At 42.7% G+C, this 26,729-nt stretch overlaps 1 protein-coding gene across 1 annotated transcript in view; it reads right to left on the reverse strand.

Moving 5' to 3' along the window:
- Nucleotides 1-26,729, reverse strand: part of CSMD1 (CUB and Sushi multiple domains 1) — a 2,644,830-nt gene that overhangs the window by 700,415 nt on the left and 1,917,686 nt on the right. The window contains exon 22 of the mRNA XM_082250071.1: nucleotides 22,799-22,968. Within this exon, the coding sequence (XP_082106197.1) occupies nucleotides 22,799-22,968 (170 nt within the window). The remainder of the gene's footprint in view (nucleotides 1-22,798; nucleotides 22,969-26,729) is intronic.

Here is a 26,729-nt window from a genome sequence, read left to right on the forward strand (position 1 = left end):
TCACCCCAGTATTTTTGTGGTAGTCCAGAGTCTGTCAGCATACATCTGATCATTTCACTCAGAGTTCTGTTCTTTCTTTCAGCTACTCCATTTTGTTCTGGTGTATATGGGACTGTCTTTTGATGTTCTATTCCATTCTGTTTTAAGTACTCTTGTATCTTATATCCTGTGAATTCACCTCCATTGTTGCTCCGAAGTATGAGAGGCTTCCTCTGAAACTTGTTACTGGTCTTTATTATATAGTCTTGTAATTTGTCAAAAACTTCACTCTTGTGTTGTATTAGGTAGGTGACTGTGTATCTTGAATAGTCATCTATGAAAGGCACTATGTACTTGTTGCCTCCAGGTGTAGGTGGGTTTAGGGGACCACACACGTCACTGTGAACTAAGTCAAGTGGTCTTGAAGCTCTCTTCTGATTGACTTTGGGAAGTGTTGCTATTGTAGCTTTGGATTTAATGCAACATTCACACTTAACAGTAACTGGACAAGGGGATATTGTTAGATCCCTTGTCAGATTCCTCCTCTGTAATTCCTGTATGCATTCTGGGTGTCTGTGACCTAGACGTCTGTGCCATATATGTATACAGTCATTGTGCTTGTGTGTACATAGTCTCACCTTTTCCTTCACTGTGTCGAGGTGATATAGATGATCATCCAGCTTGGCACTTGCTACTGTCTGGTTGCCGTTTTAGGATTGAACACTTGTCACCTTGGCTGTTAGACGCTTCACAGATAAGAATCCTCCTTCTAGATAAGGAACATAAAGCACATCTTTCACTGGTATGGCTAGATTGTGTTCCGCATCATCAGGGCATACAAGGGTTCCATGCCCATATCCTTCTGCATGTATTTTGCTTCCATCTGCAAGATAAATAGTTTCTCTGTTGTTCAGATCAAGTTCTGTGAAAAAACTTCTATCACTTGTCATGTGACTGGTTGCCCCGAAACGATGCACCAGCTTTGACATTTATTGTTGCCTGTCGCTTTAAATGTGGCATTCCAGTTTCCTTCCCATGGATCATTGATTGTGGCTTTGACCTTTTGTTTAGCATAAGATGGACGTTCTCTTCTTTGCTCTGCTTTCCATATAGTACAGTCTTTCTTTATGTGTCCCTGTTTGTGGCATCTGAAACACACTCTGGTCTCTTTCCTGTGTAACCTTGCGTCTGTAGCTTTAAGAGCGGTTCTGGTGTCGGTTTCTGTGGAGTCATGCACTAATTCCTTTCTTCTCTGATACTCATCTATGAGCCTGGTTTTTACAAATGTTAGTGTCAGATCTGTCTCAGGTCGTGTCTCCAGTGCATTGATCAGTGCAGTATATGTATCGGGCAAACTGCATAACAACATGGCTGCTGCGTGGCTGTATGTTATATTCTCCCCGATTGATCTGAGTTGCGCAATCACTTCCAGCATTGCGTTTATGTGCTCCTGCATGTCCTGTTCTCTGCTAAGTCTCATTTTGTAAAGTTTCCGCAGTAGAAACAGCTTGCTGTTTAAACTGGATCTTTCATGCAGTCTATTTAGAATGACCCACATGCCTTTCGCTGTGTCCTCATGGCGTATATGTATGAGCTGATCATCCTCCACTAGTAAGCTTATGGTGGCCCGTGCCTGTCTGTTTTTCTTGTCCCAGTCCTGATTATTGTCCTGTGGCCTCTCTGTGGTGGTAACCTCCCACAAGTCATCTCTAGATAATAGCATTTCCACTTTAAACTTCCATAGCTGATAATTGTCATTGTTCAGCTTGGCCACTGAGAGTTTAAGTTCTGAGTTTCCAGACATTTTCCCCTCCTTTATATATGAACAGTCTTACTTGTCTTTGGAGATGTCACTGGAAAGCTTCCTTATGTCGATCTTTATCCGGATCCTGGGCCCATAACCTGTTGCAGAGTGCGATCACTGGGTGCAGCGGAGTCCATTCAGATCAGACATTGTGGAGTAAACAGGAACTGGCTTCTTTATTGGAACATAACACAGATATCAAAGATGTCACCTTCTCATTTGTAAGAAGAACACAGACAGGAAGAGATAACCAACAAGTACAGTGCAGTGTACAGGAAATGACAACACATCATAGAGAATGTGAAAAAGGAGCAAGTATGGACAAAACCGGGGGACTAAAAAACCTGCTCACCCGGCGCTTGAGTAAATGTTTTAAAATTAGAATATAAAAACATATATCAACACATAAAAGTGTAAGCTGCTGCTATAACATAAAATCAAATAAATACAGGTGCATAAAAAGATTGCAATGCTCAACCACAGCAAACTGAAGACGCACTAGCAGCGCTCAAATAAAGTGCAACCCAAATGGCTGGGGAATACAGTCAATGAAAGTTCATGCACAGTGCCCGAATGACCTCCAGAAATGGCAGTCCAAAGCAAATATCCTTAGACGTTCTCCACACAGGACCCTTCACCTCACCACGGTGCTCACCCTTAAGGTAATACACTCACCAGATATCAGGTCAAAGAAAGCCCAAAAAACATGCCGATCGCCAGCTGAGAATGGACCATCTGACCTCCACCGTAAAAGGGAACCGACCTCCACCAGACAAGCTCCTGACTGGTCTCAGATGACCCGGTATGTGTGGTGATCTCAAAAACGGCCCAAACGGTCAAAGGCAGTACATGTGGAAATAATAAGGTCTCATAGAGCAGTATTGTTTGGCCAAAACCTCTTTATTTCCCACAAACAAACATTCCCCTGTAGCAATTGCACTTACACACAATAATAAAAGACAGGCATTAAAAGCTTATTGAGGTGTAACCTGCATGTTGCAGCCGGTCCCCGTGCTGGGTGTTCGCCGCTGGTACCTTAGCTGGAGCGAGCATCCGGGTTCGGCGTCTGACGCAGGCGTACCTCCACGCCCTCTGTTGAAGTCACTTGCTGACGAAACGCGTCAGGGTGTGGTCACGAGGTACGCCTGCGTCAGGCGCCGAACCCGGATGCTCGCTCCAGCTAAGGTACCAGCGGCAAACACCCAGCACGGGGACCGGCTGCAACACGCAGGTTACTCCTCAATAAGCTTTTAATGCCTGTCTTTTATTATTGTGTGTAAGTGCATTTGCTACAGGGGAATGTTTGTTTGTGGGAAATAAAGAGGTTTCGGCCAAACAATACTGCTCTATGAGACCTTATTATTTCCACATGTACTGCCTTTGACCGTTTGGGCCATTTTTGAGATCACCACACATACCGGGTCATCTGAGACCAGTCAGGAGCTTGTCTGGTGGAGGTCAGTTCCCTTTTAGGGTGGAGGTCGGATGGTCCATTCTCAGCTGGCGATCGGCATGTTTTTTGGGCTTTCTTCGACCTGATATCTGGTGAGTGTATTACCTTAAGGGTGAGCACCGTGGTGAGGTGAAGGGTCCTGTGTGGAGAACGTCTAAGGATATTTGCTTTGGACTGCCATTTCTGGAGGTCATTCGGGCACTGTGCATGAACTTTCATTGACTGTATTCCCCAGCCATTTGGGTTGCACTTTATTTGAGCGCTGCTAGTGCGTCTTCAGTTTGCTGTGGTTGAGCATTGCAATCTTTTTATGCACCTGTATTTACATCATAGAGAATGCATAGCATATCACTAAGCATTAGCGACATCTACTGTCCTATTCGATGAACTGCAGTTTATCGGATAAGCTGAAAGCTGTTGTATTTCCAACAATTACGTCCTTATGTCACGATCGGGGGAGTGCCGCCGGATGTCCATCTCTGCGTCCCTAGTCACCAGGAAGTGCCAACATCCATCAGCTACAGCAGAGCACTATAGACTGCCTGGGACACCCAGACAAACCCACCTTATGGAGGGACAAGATAATATGTTATATGTTGCCTTTCTCACCTGCTCAATTGTGAGTATATTGGTGTGCATTGATCTACCTTTTTAAACTTCCCTTACTGCACTTAGAGTGGCGCCTGTCTTCTTTCTACAGTATCCTACAAGTTTTTCTTCTCACTTGTGACAGAGCAGCCTTCAGTGCCAAAGGAGTTTGTATACACATGGACTCAATATGGACTTTTCATGTGTATATGTGCATTAGACATTGTGATTGGGTAAGGTAGTAACTATTGGTTTCCCTCTCCTTTCTTTGCGCCAGTATACTATATTGTTTATGAATCACTTAAGTCTTAACTTACACAGGACCTTTACATATGACAGTTTTACTGAAGGAGGACATATGTCTTGTTATATCCTAAATGGTGAAACTTAAAGAAGAAGCATAGCCAAAGCTATTTTGGCTGTACTTCTCCTGTAGGTTGCAGAACAGCAGTTCATTCTGCACTCCTGTGACCTGTTTTCGGCTCACGGTGTCCCTTGTCGGCTGGCATCATTTAGCTGGTTCAGGCTAAGGAAAGATACCAATTTTACAGTCAGGATCCTCCCAGATACCTAGACCGGCTCCTGGCTCAGCCTGAGCCAGCCCCTACCATCCTCTGCACAGCCAAGTGCTCCAGTGAGTGCTGGAGGGGCAGAGCATGGCTCTTTGCTAATAGCGGATGAGTAGAACTAAGCAATCAGCATTCTTTATTGCTTAGTTCTCACTGCAGAGATGGTGGGGGACAGATGCAGAATCACATTGATACTACATCCACCTAGGTGAGTATAAATGTTTGAGGTTTTTTAAGTCCATACTTCTCTTTTAAGAAATAACTATTTTTGTTAGTTTTTTGTTACAAAGGGGAGAAGAGTTAGAACCTTCCTAAGGCATTAGGTCACGTGATGAGACCAGGACATTAACTTTTTACTTCATGGCAAGAAATTAGTTCTTTTTTACTCAAAATGTTAAAAGGATTTGGTAATGCTGTAGTGTGCCCCACTGGTCTTTATAAAAATTTGAATTTTGTTTCACAAAAGTTTATTTGAAGATTTTAACATAAAGCTGTTATATACACAAGATACCAAAGTACACATTTAATGAAGAATAGCAATTAGAACAATGCATATACATGAGGAATACAAAAATGAAGCGTAATAATGCAGTTTTAAGGGTAACAGACATGGTAATTGTACATAAAATAAATCAGCATTCTGCTGAAACATTGATATATTGCGGATAATACATTTGGCTTGACATATAAAAGTTCCATGATGGTGGAGAGCAAGCATGCACCATAAATTATATGAAGAGAGTAGTGAGAAGGAGTTGAATTTGACCTCTGTTAGACCAGAGGTGAAGAAGGCAAAAAGGGTTGAACAAGAATATTGAAGAAAAAGAAAATAAGAAATAGGAATACAGAGAAAGATAGGTAAGAGCATTTCCACAAAGACAAAACATTTCAATATGAAAACATTAGGATAATAAATAGCATAAGGGGGTAATTAAGGTGGGAGAAGGAAGTATAAATGGTGTGGGTTGTGGGTATTAGTTGAATGCATATGTATTATGATGCCTCTATTAGCATGTCCTATTGAAAGGAGGAAGTGATCAGTATTCGTATGATTATTATAATCTAACCAAAAAGTAAGGAATTTGGAGTGGGTGTCATTAAAGGTGGCTGTACGTTCACGGATATTGCAAGGATGTTTGGCTTCTTCCATGCTTTCACTAAAGTTTTTCTGGCTAAAATTAACTCACATTGGTTCCGTCTTAGATAGATGAGAATTTGGGCTATGTAGCAAGTCTAAGGAACTGGAAATTTTAACTAGTTTTACATTACTAGATGACATGATTGATGTTAGATTTACATTGTATGAATTTTTGGGGGACCTTTATTTTTTGAAATGAAATGGACAGTACACATTTTTGTAAACAATGTTAACCCTCCTTTTGAGAACAGAAAAAAAAATGAGATGAGGACCATTTCATACATTCACAATAGATCCTTATCCATACATATACACTGGCTGGCCAGGAAAAGAGGTGCGAAAACCAGACCACATACCCTCATCATTGGAAGGAATTACAATAAACATGTTGTATATTTCTATTTTTACCCACCTCTAACTTTTGTTTTAAAACACTATTTATAGACAGTCAGCTAAATAAGTCAGTAACAATATTTCACAAAGTTTTGCACACTAATTTCAGTGATAAACTTAAAATTAAAATGTAATTTTAAATGTAGCTTTTGATCCAGAACAGGGATGGGACAGATGCAGTATCTCCTCCCTGTTTCCAGGACTTCAGAGTGGCAGTGGGAAATCATGTGCTAGAAAACTAATTGTTCCAGCACACAATGTTGCTCCATTTTGCGTCACTAAGAGGCACTATATATCAATATTGTTGGGCAAATGGTTTGGTCCGAACTTTGGCTGTTCCCCCTTTTGGTGAACACCTGCTTTGTCAGAGTGATTGACTATTTCTCCAAATGCTCATTGCACAGTGCATTGGAAGCCCTGATTAGCTCAAGCAATAAAGACATTGCCCAATCAGAGCACATAGCACTGTCAGAGCCCTGACTGGACACAGTCATGATGGCCCTCTCCCACCATGGCTCATTGCTCATAGTCCCACCCCACACTATAAAAGTTTCCTTCCCAGAGCAGCCATTTGCAGTGTGATATTGGGATGGAGATAGATAGAACAGGGCTCTATTCACTGATACTAGTGATTTAGTGTGCTAAAGTGTGCTAGTGTTATTCTATTATGAGTGTAAAGTATTAGTGTAGTATGAATTTAGTGATAGTGCAGCATGAGTGTAATGCGACCGTTCATTTTACTGTAGTGTCAGTTTAGTGTGTCAAGGCAGGTTTACTGCAGTATAATGAAGTGTGGTAATGCACGTTTACTGCAGTATATTGAAGTGTGTTAATGCACGTTTACTGTAGTATATTGAAGTATGTTAATACACATTTACTGCAATATATTGAAGTGTGTTAGAGCACATTTACTGCAGTATAATAAAGTGTGTTAGTGCAGTTTTACTAAAGTATATTGAAGTGCTTTAAAGCACGTTTACTGCAGTATAATGAAGTGTGTTAGTGCAGTTTTACTGAAGAATATTGAAATGTGTTAAACCATATTTACTGCAGTATATTAAAGTGCATTCGTGCAGTTTTACTGCAGTATATTAAAATGTGTTAGTGCACTTGTACTGCAGTATATTGAAGTGCATTAGTGCACTTTTACTGCGGTATATTGAAGTGTGTTAGTGCACATTTACTTCAGTATATTGAAGTGTGTTAGTGCACATTTACTGCAGTATATTGAAGTGCATTAGTGCACTTTTACTGCTGTATATTAAATTGCATTAAAGAACGTTTACTGCAGTATATTAAACTATGTAAGTGCAGTTTTACTACAGTATATTGAAGTGCATTAGCGTATGTTTACTGCAGTATATTGAAGTGCGTTAGTACAGTTTTACTGAAGTATATTGAAGTGCATTAAATAATGTTTTCTGCAGTATATTAAAGTGTGTTAGTGCACGTTTATTTCAGTATATTGAAGTGTGTTAGTGCACGTTTACTGCAGTATATTGAAATTAGTTAGTGCACTTTTACTGCAGGATATTGAAGTTCATTAGTGCAGTTTTACTGCAGTATATTAATGTGTGTAAGTCCATGTTTACTGCAGTATATTGAAGTGCATTAATGCATGTGTACTGAAGTATATTGAAGTGCATTAATGCATGTGTACTGAAGTATATTGAAGTGCATCAGGATACTTTTATGGCAGTACATTTACTGCAGTATATTAAAGTGCATTAGTTCAGTTTTACTGCAGTATATTGCAGTGGATTAGTGTACGTTCACTGCAGTATATTGAAGTGCGTTAATTCACTTTTACTGTAGTATATTGAATTGCGTTAAGACTAGAGTTGAGCGAACACCTGGATGTTCGGGTTCGGCGGGTTCGACCAAACTTGAAAAAAAAGTCTGGGTTTGTGACCCGGACTTAACCCGAACTTTGTCCCGATCCCGAACCCCATTGAAGTCAATAGGGACCCGCAATTTTGAGCACTAAAATGCCTCTAAACAAACATGGAAAGGGCTAGAGGGCTGCAAATTGCATCAAAGCCATCTTAAGAGCATGGTAAGTGCTCTGCAAACAAATGTGGATAGGGAAATAACTTAAAAGAACATAAAAAACTGAAAAATAAAAAATAATCATCTTGAATGATGTAGGAGGAGGACGAGGCCCATATGGAGTAGGAGGTTGAGGTGTCGGAGGATATGGCGGTGTAGGTGGAAGTGGCAGTGGAGGAGGAGGTCGAGGCCCATATGGAGTAATAGGTTTAGATGGGACGGTGGATGTGGCGGTGTAGGTGGAAGCAGCGGTGGAGGAGGACGAGGTAGCCAACACTGGTTTTTGTTTTTAATTTTATTTCTTTTTAAATTAGGGTACATCCCAAAAATAGTGAGAAAGATCAAAAATACAACAATGGCTGGGTAAGGCCGGTATACATGTTTATTCTGCACAAGGTACAGACAAGTCCTGTGGGATCCATGCCTGGTTCATTTTAATGAACGCGAGCTTGTCCACATTGGCTATGGACAGGCGGCTGCACTTGTCTGTGATAACGCCCCCAGCCGTGCTAAGTACACATTCAGATAATACACTGACTGCAGGGCAGGCCAGCACCTCCAAGGCGTAAAGGGCAAGCTCAGGCCATGTGCCGAATTTGGAGAGCCAGAAGTTGAAGGGGGCAGACCCGTCATTCAGTACGTCTAGGCGTGTGCACACATACTGATCCACCATGTTAGTGCTGGGTTGTGGTGCTGCTGGTGGAGCTCCTGTTGCAAGGAGAGGACGTGGCCGATCTGTGCAAGATACACGCACAAGTTAAACACCTTTACTCAGCTGCGAGTAGGCAACAGAACCTTACAGCAGTATTTGGCAGGCCCTAATGCGCCTCTACAAATGTTGAGGCTAGAACAAGTACAGGCGATAGATAGTAGATTGGGTTGCTGACAGTGCCTCCAGTTCCTTCACACAGTATTCTGCTGAAAGGTCAGAGTTGGCATCTGCAGCCGATGTCCATCAATCTTTCACCTCACCCCCTTGCAAATCAGCCAAGCAGTCCCAAGTCATGCAGCAGTCTCTTCTTCTTTTTGATGACTCTGCTATCATGGTTTCCCAGGGCAATCCATCTAGCCCTGCCCCAGAAGTGGAAGAGATTGAGTGCACCGATGCCCAACCACTTATGTCTCAAGAAAGATGAGTACATAGGAGGACGATCGCAGCACGTCTCGGATGATGACGAAACACAGGTGCCAACTGCTGCGGAATTCTGAATTGTGGAGACCGACAAGGGTTGCAGGGGTGAAGACTGGGTGGAAGATGATATGGAGGACGATGAGGTCCTCGACCCCACATGGAATGAACGTCATGCAGGTGACCTTAGTAGTTTGGAGGAAGAGGTGGTGGTCGCACAGAGCCACCAGCACAGCAAAAGAGGGAGCAGGGTGCAAAAGCGGAGCGGCCGTGCCCTAGACACTACGCCTGCTACTGCCCAATGCAGCAAGGGACCGAGCACACCAAAGACGGCTCAAAGGAGTTCCCTAGCATGGCAATTCTTTAGGCAATGTGATGATGACAGGACACAAGTGGTTTGCACACTGTGCAATCAGAGCCTGAAGCGAGGCATAAACCTTCTCAAACTGAGCACAACCTGCATGACCAGGCATCTAAGTGCAAAGCAGAAGCTGCAGTGGAGTGCACACCTCAAAAACCAAGAAAGGTATCTGGCTCCTCCTGCTTCCTCTTCTGCTGCTGCAGTCTCGGCCTCTTCATCCACCTCTGTAGTGAGACCGGCACCTGCCACTCTGCAAACAGAGGATCTGCCAGCAACATCACTACCTGGGTCACCAACAACCATCTCCACAATGTCCCATGGAAGCGTTCAGCTTTCTATCTCCCAAACACTGGAGCGGAAGAGGAAGTAAACCCCCCACCCACCCACGATCCCTGGCCCTGAATGTCAGCATTTCAAAATTCCTGGCCTTTGAAAGGCTGTCATTCTGTCAGGTGGAGATGCAGATTTTTAAAAGCCTTGTGGCGGTGGCTGACCCACAGTACGTCATGCCCAGCCGCCACTACTTTTCCCTTCAAGCCAACCCTTCCCTGCACAAGTGAGTGACAAAATGAGGTATGCACTGCGCAACGCCATCTGTGGCAAGGTCCACCTAACTACGGATACGTGGACCAGTAAGCATGGTCAGGGACGTTATATCTCCCTAACAGCACACTGGGTAAATGCAGTGGCGGCTGGGCCTGAGGTGGATAGCAGTTTGGCACATGTCCTTCCACCACCGTGGATTGCAGTGCACTTCAGTTTGCCTCCTGTTCCTAACTCCTCCTACTCTGCTTCCTCATCCTCTACCGCCTCCTCATGCGGTCAGCCACCAACTTCAGCACAGCCAGTGGTAAACAACAGCAGGAAGTTTTAAAACTTGCCTGTTTGGGGGAAAACCACACACCGCGCAGGAGTTGTGGAGGGGCATTGAACAGCAGACTGATGAGTGGTTGGTGCCAGTGAGCCTCAAGCCCGGCCTGGTGGTGTGCGATAATGGGCAAAACCTTATAGCAGCTCTGGGCCTAGCCGGTTTGACACACACCCTTGCCTGACGCATGTGATGAATTTGGTGGTGCAGAGGTTCCTTAGAAATTACACCAATATGTCAGAGCTGCTGCAGAAAGTGAGGGCCGTCTGTGTGCACTTTCGGCATTCTCCCCCTGCTGCTGTTTGCCTGTCAGTGCTGCAGCGTAACTTCGGCCTTCCCGCTCACTACCTCATGTGTGACGTGCCCACAAGGTGGAACTCCACCTTGCACATGCTGGCCAGACTGTGCAAGCAGCAGCAGGCCATAGTGGAGTTTCAGCTGCAGCATGCACGCATGAGTCACTCTGCGGAACAGCAGCACCACCACTACTTCACTTACAGTAACTGGGCCTCCATGCGAGACCTGTGTGCCTTGTTGCACTGTAACATATTCAGACTAGGCCGCAATGTAATATTTTTTCCCTAAATGGGTGTTTATTGAATAGTGGAATAGAACAACAGTATCCAACGAGTGTATCTCACAGTAAAATATGCAGACTAAGCCGCAATGTAATATTTTTTCCCTAAATGGGTGTTTATTGAATAGCAGAATAGAACAACAGTATACAACGGGTGTATCTCACACGTACAGATACAGACTAGGCCGCAATTTAATATTTTTTCCCTAAATGGGTGTTTATTGAATAGCGGACTAGAACAACAGTATCCAACGAGTGTATCTCACACGTACAGATACAGACTAAGCCGCAATTTAATATCTTTCTGTCCCCTAAATGGCTTTTTGTATTGCAATGCGCAATACAACAGTATGCAAGGGGTGTATCTCACTGTAACATATGCAGACAGGGCCGCAATCAACTGTTTTTGCCCCTAAATGTTTTTTTTTTTATTGCAAACCGCAATACAACAGTATGCAATGGGTGTATCTCACTGTAACATATGCGGACAGGGCCGCAATAAACTCTTTTGTCCCCTAAATAGTTTTTTTTATTGCACAGCGCAATACAACAGTATGCAATGGCTGTACCTCACTGTAACATATGCGGACAGGGCCGCAATCAACTTTTTTTGCCCCTAAATGTTTTTTTTTTATTGCAATGCGCAATACAACAGTATGCAATGGGTGTATCTCACTGTAACATATGCAGACAGGGCCGCAATCAAGTTTTTTTGCCCCTAAATGTTTTTTTTTTATTGCAATGCGCAATACAACAGTATGCAATGGGTGTATCTCACTGTAACATATGCAGATAGGGCCGCAATAAACTTTTTTTGCCCCTAAATGGTTTTTTTTTTATTGCAATGCGCAATACAACAGTATGCAATGGGTGTATCTCACTGTAACATATGCAGACAGGGTAGCAATCAACTTTTTTTGCCCCTAAATGTTTTTTTTTTTCATTCCAAGGCGCAATACGACAGTATGCAATAGGTGTATCTCACTGTAACATATGCAGACAGGGCCGCAATCAAATTTTTTTGCCCCTAAATATTTTTTTTTATTTCAATGCGCAATACAATAGTATGCAATGGGTATATCGCACTGTAATGTATGAATGAAAAACTGAAAAATAAATGTCCCCTTAATTGGTGCTTGTTGAATAGCAGATTTGAAATGCAGTGTCTGTCTAAACGCTGTAAGTTACAGTAAAATATGAAGGAAAAACGTTTTTTTTTTTTTTAAATGCAGATTAAGCAGACACATATGCACTGAGGTTGCAGGAAATGCCCACTACACACCGCACGCCTAACAGGTTGGATACTGTTGTTCTATTCCGCAATTGAATAAAAAAAAAACCATTTGAATGAAAAACTGAAAAATAATTTTTTTACCCTAAATACTGAAAAATAATTATTTTCCCCTCACATTGGTGCTGTTTGAAGAACAGGTTAGAAAAGCAATATCTGCCTAAAGACTGTATATCAAAGTTAAATATGAAAGAATTTTTTTTTTTCTTTTTTAAATGCAGATTAAGTAGACACATATGCACTGAGCTTGCATGAAATGTGCAGCACCGCACGCCTAACAGGTTGGATACTGTTCTACTGTTCTATTCCGCTATTGAATAAAAAAAAAAAAAACATTTGAATGAAAAACTGAAAAATATTTTTTTTACCCTAAATACAAAACAATAATTATTTTCCCCTCACATTGGTGCTTTTTGAAGAGCAGGTTAGAAAAGCAGTGTCTGTGTAAAGACTGTATGTCAAAGTTAAATATGAAGGAAAATTTTTTTTTTCTTTTTAAATGCAGATTAAGCAGACACATATGCACTGAGCTTGCATGAAATTCCACGCCGCACGCCTAACAGACTGATAAAATGTTTTTTTTTCTCCTTTCTCCTCCTCACTTGGCTCACGTCAGGGCATAAAGATCGTGCACTGCACCCCACACAATCAAATCAATGTAGATCGCTGTATGATAAAGCAGATTGTTCCTATGCTTTCCCTACAAGCAATCTCTCCAGCCTCGCCCTACAGTAAACTCCAATCTCTCCCTCAGCAGCAGCAGTCAGGAACCTGTCCCTAGTATAGTTATAGCAGAGTGACACGCGGCGCTGTGTGACTCCAGCTTATATAGAGTCTGGGTCACATGCTGCACTGGCCAATCACAGCCATTCCATTAGTAGACATGGCTGTGATGGCTTCTAGGGCACACTAGTTAAACGCTTGCTGATTGGATTCCTTGCACCTGTTGAAAGCACGCCATTAAAACCACGCCAAAACATCAAATAACGTTACTGAACAACAGACAGTACCAGAACATACAGTGAAATGTTCAGGTTCGGGTACCGAATACCCAAAAGTCTGGTACGAACACGAACAATACAGTCCGGGTTCGCTCAACCCTAGTTAAGACTTGTTTCCTGCAGTATATTAAAGTGCGTTAGTGCACTTTTACTACAGTATATTGAAGTGGCTTAGTACGGCTTTACTGCAGTATATTGAAGTGCATTAGTGCACGTTTACCGCAGTATATTGAGATGCATCAGGGCACATTTATTGCAGTATATTTAATTGTGTTAGTGCACTTTTACGGCAGTATATTGAAGCGTATTAGTGCACTTTTACTGCAGTATATTGAAGTGTTAGTACACTTTTATGGCAGTATATTCAAGTGCGTCAGTGAAGTTTCACTGCAGTATATTGCAGTGTGTCAGTGCAGTTTTACTGCAATATATTGTTGTGTGTCAGTGAAGTGTGTCTGTGTAGTGAGTACTCAAGTTAAAGTGCACCAAACAGCACTTTCCATTGACTAACCACTTCCCGCCCATCATATAGCAAAATGACGGCCGCAAAGTGGTTGCTCTATCCTGACTGGGCGTCATATGACGTCCAGCAGGATAGGCCACTCTACGTGCCCCCCCACTCTGACACACTGCATCTCCGATCCCGGTAAAGAGCCTATGACGTAGGCTCTTTTCCATGTGACCAGCTGTGTCAAATCACAGCTGGTCACATAGTAAATAGGAAGTGCAGTTGATCAGCTTTCCTCAGTTCGCGCCTAAAGGGCACGGGTAGAGGAGAGCCAATCTGCGGTTCTCCTGATGGGGGGGGGTCTGTGCTGGTAATCAGAGCATTGATTACCAGTGCAGACCCTTGGGGGATGCCACTAGAGCCACCAGGGAATGCCCACCCATGGCCAGCAGAATTGCCCACCCATGCCGCCAGGGATGTGAATCAGAGCTCAGGGAGCCTTTCAGTACCCTTCTCATCAGTGCTGCCCATCATTGCCATTTATCAGTGCTGCCCACCAGTGCCCATCATTGCAATCAGTTCCACCCACCAGTGCCCATCATTGCCCATCAGTGCTGCCTATCAGTGCCCATCAGTGCCACCTATCAGTGCCCACCAGTGCCACCTATCAGTGTCCATCAGTGCTGCCTATCAGTGCCCATCCATGCTGCACATCAGTGCTACCTATCAGTGGCACATATCAGTGCCCATCAGTGCTGCATATTATTGCCTCATCATCAGTGCTGCCCCATTAGTGCCATCCAATCAGTGCCTCCTCATCAGTGCCTGTCAGTGCGGCCTCATCAGTGCAGGAAAAAAAATATTTACAAAATTTTATAACATAAAAAAATAATTTTTCAAACTTCCTAGTTTTTTTTATTAGTTTAGCAAAAAAGAAAAAAAAACCTTGCAGTGATCAAATACCACCAAGAAAAAAAATAAAATTAATTTGGTTTAGGTACAGTGTTGCATGACCACGCAATTGTCATTCAAAATGCAACAGCGCTAAAAGCTGAAAATTGGCCTGGGCAAAAAGGGGGTTAAAGTGCCCTGTATTGAAGTGGTTACAGTGCATCCAAGTACACATTTCTCCATCTCTATTTCAGTAATAAGCCCCCCTACATCATGTCTAGGAGGCCAACAAGGAGAGGCAGACATTCCATGGCACAGTGAGGGGGCCAGCAATGTATGTGTCCACAGGCAAAGGTGGATGTGGTCTGTCCTCAGGCGGGGCACCATTTCCTTTGTTTAGTGATGTTACCTGTGCTATCCAGCCACAGCATGAAGAGTTGGACTGGCTTATTAAACTATCCTCATTCTCAATTTTTATCTCCCAAACAGAGACTAGTGTGCAGTGCACCACAGCTGCTGCAGTGGCTTATTCTGCGTTATTGTCCACAGCTACTCCTGCCATAGTCCCAGCATCATGCATGGAGGAGTTAGTAGAGTTATTTGAACACATCATCAGCCATTTGTTCCTTGACAATGCACAGCCATTAGTTGATTAAAATCTTGGGTCTGAGGTTGAGGAAGGTAGGAACATGAGCCTACAGAGAGAAGAGAACACTGGTAGACAACAAATTGGCATACCCCCAGCTGCAGCATATTGCCAAGTTGTCTAGAGTGATAATGAGGATGGGGGAGTGATGATGATGATGAGGCCACTGATGTGACTTGAGTGCTGGATAGTGCAGAAGAGGAAAGTGAGGGTGAGGCACAACCCCAAAAAGGCAGCCAACATGGAAAAGTAGAGAGCAGCCATCCTATTCTACTAGATTGTGGAGCTGTTAACTCCCGACCCACTTCCCACAGCTCAGCAGTTTGGGCCTTTTTTAGCACATGTGAAGCCGATCGCACTGTTGAAATTTGCAAACTTTGCCTCAAGCACATCAAGCATGGCAAAAAACACCAGCCATTTGAGTACCATAAACTTGATAAGGCATTTAACTTTCCACCACTCAGCCTGTTGGCAAGAGCACCTGAAATTCATACAAAAAGGATGCAATTCTGCTCCTTCTCACCTTTCTACCCCCCCCCCCATACCTCATCACCCCTCAGCAACCTCCACTGACATCAATGAGGGTATAGTGCAGGGTGTCCTAGGTCCTTGCAGCACATCTGGAAGTAGCACACTACCAGCTGTAGACTAAAGCAGGCACATTTTTCTGCCCGATCTGCTGCAGTAAACGAAAAAAAGTACAGTCACTGCCACCCACATGTCCACAAAGTTGCTGGCTTTACAACTCCTGCCTTTCCTGCCTGGTGCATTCTGCTCCCTTCCGTAAATTTTCAGAATGTGCTGTACTTCAATGGCAGGTTCACAGTTGCTATTTCTTTGCACGTAAGGCCATTTCAACTCTGTACAATCACGTGGAAGGCAATGTTGTGGCATTGTTGGTCAAGGCAGTCATCCACAAGGTCTATGGTACTGCTGATGCGCGGTCCAGAAAGTATGGTCAGGGACAATATATTTTGTTCACAGCACACTGGGTAACTGTGCTTGCAACTTGGAAGGATGCAAGACAGGGCTCAGTACTGGAGCTTGTTGTGCCGCCATGTCTCCATACAGCTGGTGGTGATAATGTGAGATTTGTCAGCTCCACTTCCTCCTCCTCTTCCATGCCTTCCTCTGCTGAATTTTCCTATGAACCACCAGTACCCTCTAAGCATTCACGGGGCTATTCAACAAGTCAGGCTAAAGATGCCAGGCAGTGCTTTAGCTGGTCTGTCTAGGGGACAGGAACCATACCAAAGCAGATATTCTTTCAGCTGTGCAGGGGCAGGCCCAGAGGTGGTTCATGCCCTGCCAGCTGGAGCCAGGAATAGTGGTGTGTGATAACAGCACTAACCTCCTGTCCACCCTCAGACAGTGAAAGTTTACACATGTGCCATGCTTGGCACATGTCCTCAATTTGATGGTGCAGTATTTCTTAAACAGGTACCCAGGTTTGGAAGATCTGCTAAAGCAAGCCAGAAGATTCTGTAGCCATTTCAGGCGGTCTTACACAGCCAGTGCTTGGTTGGCTGAAATTCAGCGGTAATTCCACCTACCCGTAAACCACCTGATTTGTAACATGCCTACCAGGTGGAACTCAACTTTGACAATGCTGCAATGGCTGTTAACGAGTACCTGTGTGAATATTGCACAAGGACACGGCTTGGCTTCTTTTCCTCATGCCAATGGCTGCTGATTAAGGATGCATGCACTGTACTGTCACCATTTGAGGAAGCAACAAGGATGGTGAGCTGTGACAATGCATGCATCAGCAAACTCTGCGTGGCATTATGGACAGGGCACTCGCGGCAGAGCAGTAAGAGGAAGAGGTGGACTTACTTTCCTCTCAAGGGCCGCTTTATGCAGACACCATTCTTGCAATGGCACAGAACACAAAAGAGGAGGAGGAGGGTTCTGGTAGTTTTAAAGACATTGAAACAGAGGAAGAACTGTAAAACCTTAAGAGATGGGTTTCTGGCCCCAGAACCTTTGGGAGTAGTACTTGGCTGGGAACAGGCAGTTCCAGATACTGTAATCCTCAGGGACCCCGAGGACGCTGCTGCCCATGCCTCCACATACTTGCATGGACCCCTCATTTATCAAAACTTGCAAAAGGAACAGAAAATTCATGGCATCAAGGAGAAGGATCACTACTGGTTGGCAACCCTTCTTGACTACTGTAACAAGGGGAAAGTCTCTGAACTCATTCTGTCCTCACAGAGAGAGCAGAGGATAAAATATCTTGAGGACACCTTTAGGGGGAGTTTATGCAATGCCTTTCCAGAGTCTAATAGGTTAAAGTCTCATGGGAAAGGTAGTTTAAAGCTTCTGTTGGTCAAAAGAGGAGGGGTGGAGAAGGGGGTCACCTCAGTGATGCATTTCAAAATTTTTTTAATCCTCGGTGCCCAGGGCTGTCAGTTTCCACATCCCATTGGCAGTGTCTGCACCGCATGGTGGGAGATAATCTAGGGGTGAAAACAGACATGGAGAGCTTTCCAGTTGACAATCCACTGGATTATTGGGTCATAAGAATAGACCACTGGCCAGAACTTGCCCAGTATGCAATTGAGCTGCTGGGCTGCCCTGCACCCAGTGTGTTTTCTGAATGGGCATTCAGTGCTCTTTGAGGATAAACATAAAGATAAAGAGCACCTCTATCCACATACTCCATTGACCGGCTGACATTTTTTTCAAAATCAATCAGTCCTGGGTTAGTAGCAGCTACCAAGCCCCTGATGCCGATGCTGCCAATTAAGTGTTTTCTGGACCTGGACAGGTGCATGTCATTTTTAGTTTTTTTCAGCGAGGCCAATTCTTGCTTTCATCGGGAGTACCTTTATAGGGTTATGGTGCGAAGGCACCACCAACACCCAAAACCCAGTTTTTCTGCACCTGTTACTTCTCTCCAAAGTCTGTAAAACAGACACCAGAATGAATCTAAAAAAATCTCTAATCCCTTTCCGAGTGCACTAAATTATGGCCTCATCTTACAGACTGGCTCCCCAAGCTGTTGTTTATAAAATAAAGAAAGCTTGCAGGGAAAATGTAATTTTTTTGCCTTTATAAATTTCATTTTTGCTTCAGCAGGTTCTATACATGGTACAGATGTGCCACTTTACAGGCAGACTAAAGGGACCCCCAGGCACTATATTTAACCGCTTGCCAACTGCCCGCCGCAGATATCCTGTGACAGGCTGGCTGGGCTGCACAAATTTCCGTACCTTTACTAGTAAAAAATAAATAAATTAATTAAAATTACATAAATCTTTTCCCTAGTTTGTAGATGTGATAACTTTTGCACAAACCAATAAAAATACGCTTACTGAGAATTTTTTTTTACCAAAAATATGTAGCAGAATACAAATTGGCCTAAAATGATGAAAAAATTTGATTTTTAATTTTTTTGGGGGAATGTTGTAGAGCAGAAAGTGAAATATAATGTTGTTTTTTTTTTTTTTTTGAATTGTCGCTCTTTTTTTGTTTATAGCGCAAAAAAAATAAATTCACACAGGTGATCAAATACCATCAAAAGAAAGCTCTAATTGTGGGAAAAAAAGGACATCAATTTTATTTGAGTACAACGTCACACCACCGCGCCATTGTCTGTTAAAATAACACAGTGCCGAATCCCAAAAAATGGCCTGGTCATTAAGGGGAAAATCTTTCAGTCCAGAAGTGGTTAAAGGAATTTTTTATAGTTTCACTTTAAGCATCAGTAAATCAATGCTCATTTCAAAATTATGTTTTTTACAAAATTTTTGTTGCATTGATACATGTCCTCCAGGGCTGTGACAGGACCCCCATACTGTTTGTATGCCCAATAACTAAGTCCTCAAAATGGGCACTTTTGATTTTTCCAGTTCAGGCTCTATAGACTTCAATGGGGTTTGTTATTTGGCTCCGAACCTTCACGATGTTCAGGGGCATGTTCAGCCCATCTCTATATATCACTGCCTTCCTTGATGCAGAGCAGCAACAGACCTGCCAACAGTATTGATACCAGCTGGGGAGTGAAGTCCCTTACTTCCCCACCCATGACATGACCAGAGAGTGGAAGTTTTTTCCCTTCACAGAGGCACTTGTACTGATAGCAGGTCTGAAGTAGAGAGGAGCTAAATGTACCTAGGTTTGTTTAGTGGGCATTCACCAAACAGCTCAGAAGTTCTGAATATTATTCTAAATCTCATTGAAGTTAATGAGAGCCTAATCTTTAAAGTATCTTTAAACCCAGATTATAAAAACCCTCAATACATGTTATATAACAGAGCGTGCATGTGCACAAAACCACTAAAGCATTCATTTTGTGTAGAGTGAAATGATCCTGCTTAATCATGCCATCAGCAGTCCCTCCCATCTTCTCCATGTCCCCATTGCAGCCTGAGATTGTGTAGACCAGCTGTTGTCACCTACTGAGCATGCTCCTGTTCAATATCCCTTCAAAGCTCTTCATTTCCTCCTTTTTTCTTATCTGTGCAGCTCATGTGACGATAGAGTCCCGCATGTGGGCTTATACAAAGTGATAACCAACACTCCCCTCCCTCCTCCTTCTCCATGTCCTTCTGTTGCTAAACACTATGGGGCGGGATATAGTATGCTGATTGATTACATTTACTAAGAAACTCACAAAAAAGCTTTGTTTTAATATAAATCAGTATTAAATATTTTAAAAGTATATAGTATATGATTTATGTGAATAAATTATGGCAATTAACACTTCTCTGTTTAGTATTACTTTAAAATTGAGTCTGACCATTATCAATGCTAATAGGCAAGGGATTGTCAAACAAATGGTATGGGGGCTGGGCCATTGCATTACCTTCCAATCCTGAACAGTGTCCCTCAGCCTGCTGTAGAGCTTCCAGCCCTCAATAGTGCCTTTCAGTGTACCTGAGTTTGGCTTGAGTGGGGTTTAGTGAACATTACTAAAGTCTGTATGCTAAATCCAAACCCCATGGTCAACAGGAGCTGAATGTTAGAAAAAGGTGGTGGCCATTTTAAAGCCTAACAGGCAAGGGATTGCCAAACCAATACCATGAGGGTTGGGTACTGCTCTAGGGACATACACCAAATTGAAAAGCTCTGTTTGTAAACAAAATAGCCAAGTATTCCTTTTAAATATACTGGGCCCTTATTATAGATGAGGATATTACAAATTTTTTAATGGGGTAGCCCCACAGTTGCATGGGGTTCCACCTCCTAATTCATACCAGGCCCTTTTGTATACATTTTAAGGGAGGGGGGGAGCACTCTAGGCACAAATTTTAAAAAGAATGAAGTTTCCCCAAAAATCCTTACTAGACCCCTATTTGAGCAGGCAGCCTGCAACGCAAGGAAAGTGAGGGACAAATTCTCAAATGTAGTTTCCCTCTTGAGCCATTCCAGGCCACATGCCTTCAACATAGGGAGGTACTTTGACAGAGGGATCTCCCTGGAAAAGTACCTTGTCCCCATGTTGATGAAGACAATGTACTTTTCCCCACAAGCCTGGCCCAGTGGTGGTGGATGTCTGCAGGTTGAGAGCTTATCATAATCTGGAAGCCTCCTTTAACAGTAAGGGGCCCCCAGATACTGCTCAACAATGTGAATGAGTAAGGGATACATATTACCTCCACTCATTCACAAAAAAAGTAAATAAAAACAAAGACACTATTTCTGACAAGTCCTTTAATACAAAACACATACACAAAGTCCCACAATCAACATTGATCATCAATCACATCACCCAGTGATGTAGATTAACATCAAGCATGATGCCCAAAGTCTGCCAACCCACTGAATTAAAAAAAAATGTCACCTGCTAATGCATATCTGATCCTGGGAATCTGCAACATAATTGGCCAATTAGGTAAAATCCGAAAAAAATCTGCACTCCTCACACTACTCAACCTTGTAATAACAAGTGCTCAAAGTAAAACAAATGGATGGTTCTGTTCCAGAGTCAAACACAAAGATGCAAAGTCACCAGAACTCCAAGTAGACATGTTTTGCATGTTTTATTAGGAAGATGGCATCACATAAGGCGTAAAAAAATTATATTTTAGGGTCCTTTGCAATTGACCAAATATTATCATGCCCATATATGCCCAGTGACATCATTGTCCCTTTCTATATATAAGCTGTCATCTGCCAGACCAGTCATTTGGCTTGAATGAAAAGATGGGATCAGACATGTGTCTGTGGAGGGCAGGCATTGGGCGTCATGATTGACGTGAATCTATAGCACCGGCAAATGTGATTGATGATAAATATATATCTTGGGATTTTTTTTTTTTTTTTTAAAGGGACTTGTCAGAAACTGTGTCAGTGTTTTATTTAAACGTTACATATCTGGTTAATGAATAAGCAGACCCTGGCATCTTTGTGCCCACTTATTTTTAATGGGGGCTTCCAGATTTACCCAAAACCACCATGCCAAGTTTGTGGGTAAGAGGCCCTTTTCTTTATCAACATGGGGATGAGGTGCTTTGGAGTCAAGATCCCCCCCCAATGTTTAGGGCATGTGGTCTGGTATGGTTCAGGAGAAGGGTGCGCACGTTGCTCCCCCTTACTTTCCTGGCCTTGCAGGCTGCATTTGCAGATAAGAGCCTGGTATAGATTTTTGCGGGGCCCTCAAGCATTTTTTCTTGATTTTTTCTTGATTTTTTCTTGCAGTTTCCCCTTAAAATAAATTCTGATATGAAATTTGGAGAGGAACTCACACTATTTTGTGTCTTTCTTTTGCATGGGGGCCCCTTTTACATTTTTTTTACCAGACCTAAAGGTCCTGTTATAAATTGGGGGAACACCAAAACTGTTTTTTTAACTCTCCTAGCTCTATTGCTTACATGACCAGGGCCCCCAGTCTGCCCAGTGCCCTCTAGTCTCCCACAGTACCCACACACATCCCCAGTCTCCTTCAAAGATCCCAGCTCCCTTCAGAGACCATTACCTCACAGTTGCACCAAAATGCTTCCAGGAATCACCACTCCCAACAGTGACATCAAGAACCATTCAGAGTCTTGTAGCCCTCTAGCCCCATCTAGAGCCTGTAACACTCTCTATATTTGTACCCATGCTGACCAATCTCAGGGCATTTTTTTCTCCTATAGATCACCAAATCACATTTTTAATTCCCATCATTTCATTGTATGTTTAAACTTTTTTTTTTCTTTTTGTACTGTTGAGGCATGGGATATGTCCCAATGGGTCAGACACTGTAAAGGAGGGACCAAGTGTAGGAGGATCAGAGGGCAGTGGGAGGAGGTGAAAGGCTTGGGTACAAGTAAAAGGAAGCCAGGCCTGTGTGGCTAAAGCAGATGTAGAAGAGTAAAGAGGGGACAGAGGGTAAGACAGGTGGTGTGTGTGTGTTGTCTACTTCTCATCGATGCTGAGGTAATATTGAAAAGACACTGGTTCATGCATAATAAAGCAATAAATGACCTTCTCCAGTAGTTTTGGGCTATACAATTATTTGAACATTTCCAAGGGATTCTAAATGATTTCCATTAACAAATTTTCAGTAAGTTCACAAATATACATCAATCATAGTTACAAAAATGAGAATATGTACGTAGTATATATATATATATATATATATATATATATATATATATATATATATTTTTTTTTTTTTTTACCTTCAGTATATCACCATCATGCAGTTGAAATGTTCTAGCTCTTAAGTGGATTCCCTTTCCTGGTTGGGTCTCAATTCTATAAATACATTCATGATTGTTGTCATAGTTTGCTGGAAAATTTGGAGACAGCAGTGTTCCTTCATTTCCAGTGACTGTTGCTCCACATTCAGCTGAAGGCAATGGGTATATTAAAAACAAATGATTTAAAAAATGGTGAATTCTAATTGTACTTCAATGTTTAAGATGTAACAATAAGCACAATGTTAAAAAACTAAATAAAACAAAAATACACATTTCTTTCAATAATGTGTTACAACTATTCTGAAGAAATACATTTAAAATGTATTAAAAATTTAAAAATGTAACATTCTAAATTCTGCTTTAAAGCCACTAACTGAAGTTATTGGAAATTGCATAGAGGATTAATGCACACAGGAGAATTAGCAGCTTTTGAAACATGCATCTATCACTCCAGTGTGCATGAGCCTCCAAATCAAAGGGAAGGTTAGCATTGTCATATTCACTGTGCAATTCAAAGCATTTTGACAGGTACATTGATGACATATACAATTCCTGTATTACCTGGGAAAGTATTGAGAGTAAGTGATAGTTACTATCAAATGATAAACAAATTGACCAATACTAATACCTCCCAATTTTCCAAATAATTGATTGTGTGGGAAGCTGCCTGGCTAAAGGAAAAAAAAAAGATTTGTCCATTTAAACAGCAGTCCACACTAAGCAACATCAGTGACATCAAACAGAGTGACCCTAGAGAAGTTTAAATAGGATGTGAAGAGGGGGGCTGGGGTCCGGTGCATCCCTGTTCACCATTTCAGGTGTGAATCAGGTTTGAATTTTTGCCTGTATTTGCACCTGAAACTGAGCCAAAGAGTCACAGGACCCTTTTCCAGTGTACTCCGCGGATGCCCTGGAGCTAAGTGAACCAGCTCCATTGAGAGACGGTCACACTCTCCTGTCAAGCGAATTGGATGTGGGGAAACCCGCATCCAATTTGCATCAGTGTGAACCCAGCCTAAAGCTGCAAATACAGGCCCATCCCCCAGCCAAACCTTTATCCCATATGATGTCATCCAACTGTAAAAAGTAATATGTACATGCTTTCTTTGTGGTTCTCGTTACTGGTCTAAAGATATAGGTATCTCCTTATTTTATCAGACTCACACCAGATGAATGTAAATAATGCATGATTTATACTAGCCTTGGCCAGTGATGACAGTTCTTGAATCAAACGGGGAAAAAAAGTCAGACAAAAGTTGCATTCAAAGTTGTATCTGGGTATATTAAAAAGCCAGTATGTTTAGAAGTGTAGTTCTACTTCAATAGATGTGTACATTTTTAAACACTGCACACCACAGGTGCCTTTACTTCGACAAAAATAAAAAATCTACAAAAATCTAAAAAAATTTAAAAAATACAAACGACACTACAGAATAAACTGAGTTTGCTTTCACTAATTCACAGTTTTTAACATTGAGTGATATGCAAGATGCCCTACATTGCTGAGACCAAGTCATGCATCAGTCAGTCCAATGAAGGTGAGGAGTCCTGACTGGATTTATGGGTATATTATATTTCTGATAAACATGGATTGCACATCAGAAAAGTATTTTATTTACGGTAAGTTGACTCTAAAATAATTAGAGTGCCCCTTTAAACAATATTTTAATATTCTTACATGGATTGCTACTGGGAAATGTTTCAATATCTGAAGGACTGGATCTGGATAACACTATGGCATACTATACCAGCTGAGACCAAATAATTCATGCAAGCCACCATTTTTTTAAACTAGTGGCAACTGACATCATCTGCAATCAGCAAATTTCAGCATATTTCTCCTACAGCAGGATATAATCCCTTTAGTGGACACAAGAATTTATGGAACAAGTGAAACGATTACAAGCATGCTGATATCACCTTTTCACTGACAGCAAACTGCAAAGTAATTAATATGTCCTGGTTGAGTACCTACTGTATTCACACCTACACCTGTGTACATGTAGCAAAGCATAATATTAATGCATGCTATTGTAATATTAAACCAACATTTTTGAGGGGTATGGTCTTTAGTCGTAGTGAATGGGCACTAGTCTGTATAGACCTTGGAGAAAGACAGTGCCAGACAGGTGGGCAAAATCAACAGGGGACAGAGGCACTTCAAGTATTTTGACTAACCAATTACCAGATATCAGAATTCAAGGATGAGGAAGCACAAAAATAATGCAGGGCTGCACAAAGTGAGATTTAAGTGTGGTGGCTGAGAACTGCAGCCAAGATGGTGTTGGCCTTGGCTGTTCTCCACACACCTCAGCTAGTCCCTTGCCCAGGCGAGAGTCCTCAGCATTCCTGAACAAAGAGTATCGTGGTACACAACTCCCCTCACTTCTCAGTGACCAGCAGCTCCACAAAATTGCTACCTAAATTCCCCCAAAAACATTCTCAGTGAAGGTATCTTTGTAAGATAAGATACACTCTTTTCACACTTCTCATACTGCTAAACACCAAAAGACCACATAAAAATGGTGGTGATCAAACTTCCTGAGGATGCATATTTGCAAAATGCATTGAGCTTGGGTAGCAGGTATCACTTCTGGTTTGTTTCTGAAGTCACTTCTGGGTCTGTGAAATGCATGCTTGCTCTGTATTGTGAGCAGTTGTGCATGGGTATTACTGAGAGCTGTATGTGTTGGAGCCCTTTAGACACAAATCTATGTGAGTAAATATAGTTTGTAATTAGTGATTCCCTATTTTAATAAAATCTGCTACACTATGAAAATATTTTTTCACTGGGTTTGCGATTTCTGCAGTATATGAGAGAGAGGCTGAAGTGGAACCCATGATGAAATCGTATCCATCCCTTCTCCTCTACTGGTTTTAACCTTTAGGCTTGTCAGATCTTTATGGCCATATCTGTCTGGTGAGTGAGTTATCTCACCACATGTGGTGGAACATTTTTTCTAGATTTAAGAAGGAATAGTCTTTAACTGACATTCAAAGGCACTGTATATGGGAATTCTATTGTATATATATATATATATATATATATATATATATATATATATATATATACTGTATATACAGCCCTCAAAAATTCCACTCGCTTGCTCGCATTTTGTGAGTAGAATTATGAGGATGGCGAGTAAGGGCTGTGCTGTAGTCCCGTGTATGGGGAATGTACTAGTAGTGCCTGTGCCTGCCCCTGCCGCCACTGTTCACAGCGCAGCCTGCAATTACATTCTTCTTCAGAAAAGGGTGGACCCAGGGGCACAGAGCAGTGCGCCCTGAGCCCACCCATTGTGTGACAATAGCGAATCAATATTCGCTATTGTCACAGGGATCCTCCTCCTGATCCTCCTATTGGCCAATCAGGAGGTGGGTGCAAAACTGTTTCTTGATTGGCCGAAAGGCGAACAATTGCAATTGGCCAAGGAGGAGGAGGACTAGGGAGACATGGAGGACGCGCAGGATTGATGAGAAGCCGCCTGCTGCAGGTAAGTGCACGCTGGTCTCTCTGCACGCTGTGGGTGCTCTGCATTGAAAGGGGGCACGCTGTGGGCACTCTGCATTGAGAGGGGTCACGCTGTGGTCATTCTGCATTGAAAGGGGGCACGCTGTGGTCACTCTGCGGGCAGTCTGCATTGAAAGGGGGCATGCTGTGGTCACTCTGCAATGAAAGGGGGCACGCTGTGGGCGCTCTGCAATGCAAGGGGGCACGCTGTGGGCGCTCTGCAATGAAAGGGGGCACGCTGTGGGCGCTCTGCAATGCAAGGGGGCACGCTGTGGGTGCTCTGCAATAAAAGGGGGCACGCTGTGGGCGCTCTGCGGGCAGTCTGCATTGAAAGGGGGCATGCTGTGGTCACTCTGCAATGAAAGGGGGCACGCTGTGGGCGCTCTTCAATGAAAGGGG

Source organism: Pelophylax lessonae, assembly GCF_965119305.1.
Source record: "Pelophylax lessonae genome assembly, chromosome: 3".
NCBI classification, from domain to species: Eukaryota; Metazoa; Chordata; class Amphibia; order Anura; family Ranidae; genus Pelophylax; species Pelophylax lessonae.